The sequence below is a fragment of the Siniperca chuatsi genome, linkage group LG7 (genome assembly GCF_020085105.1).
Source record: "Siniperca chuatsi isolate FFG_IHB_CAS linkage group LG7, ASM2008510v1, whole genome shotgun sequence".
Lineage (NCBI taxonomy): Eukaryota > Metazoa > Chordata > Actinopteri > Centrarchiformes > Sinipercidae > Siniperca > Siniperca chuatsi.
The window spans coordinates 32,248,706-32,254,705 of record NC_058048.1 but is presented as its reverse complement, the minus strand read 5'-3'; the positions used below and the strand labels follow the sequence as shown (position 1 = coordinate 32,254,705).

The 6,000-nt window shown below is 53.5% G+C and overlaps 1 protein-coding gene across 4 annotated transcripts in view; it reads left to right on the top strand.

Moving 5' to 3' along the window:
- The first annotated feature begins 69 nt into the window (after positions 1-69).
- Positions 70-6,000, top strand: part of LOC122878607 (diacylglycerol kinase delta-like) — a 49,357-nt gene continuing 43,426 nt past the window's right edge. For 2 of the 4 annotated variants that reach the window (XM_044201558.1, XM_044201557.1), the window contains exon 1: positions 70-247. In XM_044201558.1, the coding sequence (XP_044057493.1) occupies positions 110-247 (138 nt within the window). In that variant the 5' untranslated portion in view covers positions 70-109. Of the gene's footprint in view, positions 248-719; positions 851-6,000 lie in introns of those variants that run through there. The other 2 variants (XM_044201560.1, XM_044201561.1) reach the window with 2 other exon arrangements.

The following is a 6,000-nucleotide window of genomic DNA, read 5'->3' as shown; positions in this document are numbered from 1 at the left end:
ACCACCAGAGGTCAGTCAGCGCCCCTCCCAGCTTCTGCTGTGTGATGTCTGGTCTCCGCCGCTGGGGGGCGCTCCCTCCCCTGGTCCACTCTGGGGGTCTGATGGCAGGATGGCGGAGGCAGGGGGACCGGAGTCTGCCGCGGCCCGGTGCCCGGACGAGTCGTCGGACAGCGAGCCGGAGCAGGAGCCCGGAACCCCGCAGAAACTCATCCGAAAAGTGTCCACGTCCGGCCAGATCCGCAGCAAGGTAAAGAGGGGTTAAAATCCCGCCGCATATTAGCGCACATGATCCCCGACCAGGGTCTGTTTTCATTCAGCGGGGGTGGGCCACACAGCCCCGCGCTGCACCGGTCTCCTCGAGGGAGAGAACTCCATTCTAAAATCTAACAGTTAACATTTCCGACAGTTAGGGGACAAATTATAGACCATGTCCAATATCGGTGAAGAGCTTTTCCGACTCCACAGGGAGCGCTGAGTAATACGGCAGACACCACACACACCAAACAGCACTCGAGTTTGTAAGACGTCATCTTTTCTAACCGGTTTGACACTTTTGCCCACATCCCCGTCCTCCGCCAGTCACTCGCCGGTCGGCGGCAGCGGCAGAGGAAAGCCTTTAAAAAAGGCACTTTTACTTGAAATCGCTGCAGCTTGGTGGATTTGGATTATGCAGATTTGAAGAGTGGATGTGACTGAACCTTGAACGAGTTTAATCCTTGTTTTGACTGTTCGCGTATTTTCTAATGAGAAAAGTCACTTAATTCTGACGGATTTTAAATCGAGTTTGGATCCAGTTCTTCTGCCTACGAGAGCAAACGGTAACGCCACAGCTGCTGCACTTACACTCCCGGTAAACGACTACGTGAAATGTAATTAACAAACACTTGATTTTAGTCGATGCTCACGTTAAAACGTAAAGAAAGGACATAACTTAACGTTAGAAGCCCGGTTTTTAAATGTGCATTTGTTTAGCTGTAAAGTGTAGCTCCTTGCTAACTAATAAAGTTAGACCCGGGATCAACCCTGGGTCTAAAGTTGAGCCAGATCTTTGGTCTGGGAGAAAGTGTACACAGATAAAAGATATAAATACAACACAGTGTCAGGGGGAAATGTTTGTGACTGGCAAGGCTAACCCGGCTAACTCCTGCTAGCTGAAGGGTCTCAGGCCCGGAGGAAAGCCCCGCCGTTTCCTATTGCTGCCCACCCGTGAGAGGAGGGCTGCACTCCGGGGCGACGATTGACTACATGTCGGGGGGAGACAGAGCAGCAAAAACCGGTTGAAAAAGCTTTAAATGCTCGGTCGGTTGTGTGTTTCGGTGTTAGCATGACGGTCCGCTATATGAGCCATAACGGTCCTCAGTGTTCACACAGGTTTATCGTGTTGGATAATAAACATATTTATACGTTAATATCAGCAGAAATGTCGCTAGTTATCGAGCAGATTCACCGCTGTAACTCGGCAACATAACGGTCCTTTTCTTCAAGCGAAGCTTTATTAAACTTCACCAACTCATGCTGCCTTCAAGTGCGCCTCAAAAGCTCGGACATTCCTGCGCCACGGCTCCGGCGTGCTTTTGTCAGGTGATAAGAGCTACATAAACACTGTGACAGGCAGTTTTGATACTGAAGACTATTTAAAGCCTCGAGATAAAGTCTGGAAGAGTTTTAATGGCTTTCTACACTTTTCTACATCTACAAAAGTGTGTGTGACTCTGAACTGAGAATAGTTTGTCCCAGTTTGCCCACCTGTGTGCAGTCCTGATCATTTACACCTTAACACAGAAGTAAATTCACTTTCTATCAGTGTCTCTATTTATTGCAGAGGCTATAAAATGCTGCTGTTGACCTGCAGTCTGTCGGGACCACAGACAGTCTGTCGGGACCACAGACAGTCTGTCGGGACCACAGACTGTCTGTCGGCACCACAGACTGTCTGTCGGCACCACTGACAGTCTGTCGGGACCACAGACTGTCTGTCGGCACCACTGACTGTCTGTCGGGACCACAGACTGTCAGTCGGGACCACAGACTGTCTGTCGGCACCACTGACTGTCTGTCGGGACCACTGACTGTCAGTCGGGACCACAGACTGTCAGTCGGGACCACAGACTGTCTGTCGGCACCACAGACTGTCTGTCGGGACCACAGACTGTCTGTCGGCACCACTGACTGTCTGTCGGCACCACTGACTGTCTGTCGGGACCACAGACTGTCTGTCGGGACCACTGACAGTCTGTCGGGACCACAGACTGTCTGTCGGCACCACAGACTGTCTGTCGGGACCACTGACTGTCTGTCGGGACCACTGACTGTCTGTCGGGACCACTGACTGTCTGTCGGGACCACAGACAGTCTGTCGGGACCACAGACTGTCTGTCGGGACCACAGACTGTCAGTCGGGACCACAGACTGTCTGTCGGCACCACTGACTGTCTGTCGGGACCACTGACTGTCAGTCGGGACCACAGACTGTCAGTCGGGACCACAGACTGTCTGTCGGGACCACTGACTGTCTGTCGGGACCACAGACAGTCTGTCGGGACCACTGACTGTCTGTCGGCACCACTGACAGTCTGTCGGGACCACAGACAGTCTGTCGGGACCACAGACAGTCTGTCGGGACCACAGACAGTCTGTCGGGACCACAGACTGTCTGTCGGCACCACTGACTGTCTGTCGGCACCACTGACTGTCTGTCGGGACCACAGACAGTCTGTCGGCACCACTGACTGTCTGTCGGGACCACAGACTGTCTGTCGGCACCACTGACTGTCTGTCGGCACCACTGACAGTCTGTCGGGACCACAGACAGTCTGTCGGGACCACAGACAGTCTGTCGGGACCACAGACTGTCTGTCGGCACCACTGACTGTCTGTCGGCACCACTGACTGTCTGTCGGGACCACAGACAGTCTGTCGGCACCACTGACTGTCTGTCGGCACCACTGACTGTCTGTCGGCACCACTGACAGTCTGTCGGCACCACAGACTGTCTGTCGGGACCACAGACTGTCAGTGGTGCCGACAGACTGTCAGTCGGGACCACTGACAGTCTGTCGGGACCACTGACAGTCTGTCGGCACCACTGACAGTCTGTCGGCACCACAGACTGTCTGTCGGCACCACTGACAGTCTGTCGGGACCACAGACTGTCTGTCGGCACCACTGACTGTCTGTCGGGACCACAGACTGTCAGTCGGGACCACAGACTGTCTGTCGGCACCACTGACTGTCTGTCGGCACCACTGACTGTCAGTCGGGACCACAGACTGTCAGTCGGGACCACTGACTGTCTGTCGGCACCACAGACTGTCTGTCGGGACCACAGACTGTCTGTCGGGACCACTGACTGTCGGGACCACAGACTGTCTGTCGGCACCACTGACTGTCTGTCGGGACCACAGACTGTCTGTCGGGACCACTGACAGTCTGTCGGGACCACAGACTGTCTGTCGGGACCACTGACTGTCTGTCGGGACCACAGACTGTCTGTCGGGACCACAGACTGTCTGTCGGCACCACTGACTGTCAGTCGGGACCACAGACTGTCAGTCGGGACCACTGACTGTCTGTCGGGACCACAGACTGTCTGTCGGCACCACTGACTGTCTGTCGGCACCACTGACTGTCTGTCGGCACCACAGACAGTCTGTCGGGACCACAGACAGTCTGTCGGGACCACAGACAGTCTGTCGGGACCACTGACAGTCTGTCGGGACCACTGACTGTCTGTCGGCACCACTGACTGTCTGTCGGGACCACAGACAGTCTGTCGGGACCACTGACTGTCTGTCGGCACCACTGACTGTCTGTCGGCACCACTGACTGTCTGTCGGGACCACTGACAGTCTGTCGGGACCACAGACAGTCTGTCGGCACCACTGACTGTCTGTCGGGACCACAGACAGTCTGTCGGGACCACTGACTGTCTGTCGGGACCACAGACTGTCTGTCGGCACCACTGACTGTCTGTCGGGACCACAGACTGTCTGTCGGGACCACTGACAGTCTGTCGGGACCACAGACTGTCTGTCGGGACCACTGACTGTCTGTCGGGACCACAGACTGTCTGTCGGGACCACTGACTGTCTGTCGGGACCACAGACAGTCTGTCGGGACCACAGACTGTCTGTCGGGACCACAGACTGTCAGTCGGGACCACTGACTGTCTGTCGGCACCACTGACTGTCAGTCGGGACCACAGACTGTCTGTCGGGACCACTGACTGTCTGTCGGGACCACAGACTGTCTGTCGGCACCACTGACTGTCTGTCGGGACCACAGACAGTCTGTCGGGACCACTGACAGTCTGTCGGGACCACAGACAGTCTGTCGGCACCACTGACTGTCTGTCGGGACCACAGACAGTCTGTCGGGACCACAGACTGTCAGTCGGGACCACAGACTGTCAGTCGGGACCACAGACTGTCAGTCGGGACCACAGACTGTCTGTCGGGACCACAGACAGTCTGTCGGGACCACTGACTGTCTGTCGGGACCACAGACAGTCAGTCGGGACCACTGACAGTCTGTCGGGACCACAAGTCGAAGACAGGAAGAAAAAATAATCCCGAGCTGGTCTGACATGAATCTCCTGAACAACTTTGGATCATTCAGTCTTTTCTGGTTTATTATTATCATTTTTCTTTATTTATTTAGGCTTATTTAGTCTTTATGTTAACGTGACCCATTCGGTTCAGACTGGAGTCCAGCTGCAGTGTTACAGGCCCGACCTCCTCACATGGATGTCAGGATGCATATTGAGACAGAGAGCCGACGTGTCCCACGACCCTTGAAGGCAGCCGCGGCTCAGTTCAGACTGACGTGGATGTTTGTGTCACAGGAAGTGAGTTTGGCTGGAAGCCACTGAGTTTCTATTTAAAGCTGCTGTTTTGGGAGATTTCACAGTCTGGGAGGAAAACATGAAAAACTAGAGGGGCCCTCTGAGAGCGCAGACCTCCGTCAAGGCCGTCCAGTCCTCTGCGATACGCACATCTGGAAGCGCAGCAGCTATATATGTCTGGAAATATTTCCAAAACTATGAGAACAATTCAAAGTGCTGAAATGTTAACTCATTTCTGGGTTTTAGGACTCATTCCCGCAGCACTCAGCGACCCACCTCGCAGTGTTAACGAAAGTGAAAAATAAGACCTGTATCCCACCTGTGATCCAGATCCGCCCCAAAACTTAAAGGGTTCTTCCTCGGTCCACGCTACACCCTTCCACCAAGCGTCGTGAACGTCGGGCCAGTAGTTTTTCCATAATCCTGCCGACAGACAGACAAACGTCACCGTTGGCGGAGGTAATGAGTCATGTGGGAAATAACGAGATATTTGTTGTCAGAAGCCGTGAAACGTGGTGCGTTTAAAGGCCGACTGCTGCTTCAGAGTTACAGCTTCATTTTGCACTTTCGTAGTTAACGAGTTCTTTCACAGGCGTCCAGATGTTTTGTATCCAGAAGCTTAACACGTTTAAAACAGAGTCAATGAATTCCAGCTTCTGCGGCGTGAAGGCATGTGAGGAAGACAGTAGATTCACTCAGAGTCTCAGAGCGAGCCGAGTCTGACAAACGTCCTCTAGTGATGTCACCTGAGTCGGCGTCGGCCGCGGCGTTAGAAAGAAGCGAGCTCAGCAGGCCCCAGCGGCCCGCGGGCTACGTTAGCCGCTACTAGCATAACACACCACCATCTCACACACAGCTGTCGGAGGAAGAGCTGCATTGTGGGTAATGTAGGCGGCAGGTTTGGACAAGGAAGATGTGTGGAGTAAAAAAAATCTCAGCTGCTGTTCACTGTCTGCCAGCTGTCGGCCATTTACTCGACAAATACTAACTAGTACCACTACACAGCTAACTAGTAGCTGCTTGCTTGTTTTTACAGTGAAGATCTGTTAAAACTAGCTGGTTTATCTAGAGAAAGACTCACCACTCTGCGTTTTTATTAACATTAAGGGCTGCAACTAATGATTATTCTCATTATCCATTTATCTAACGATTGTTTT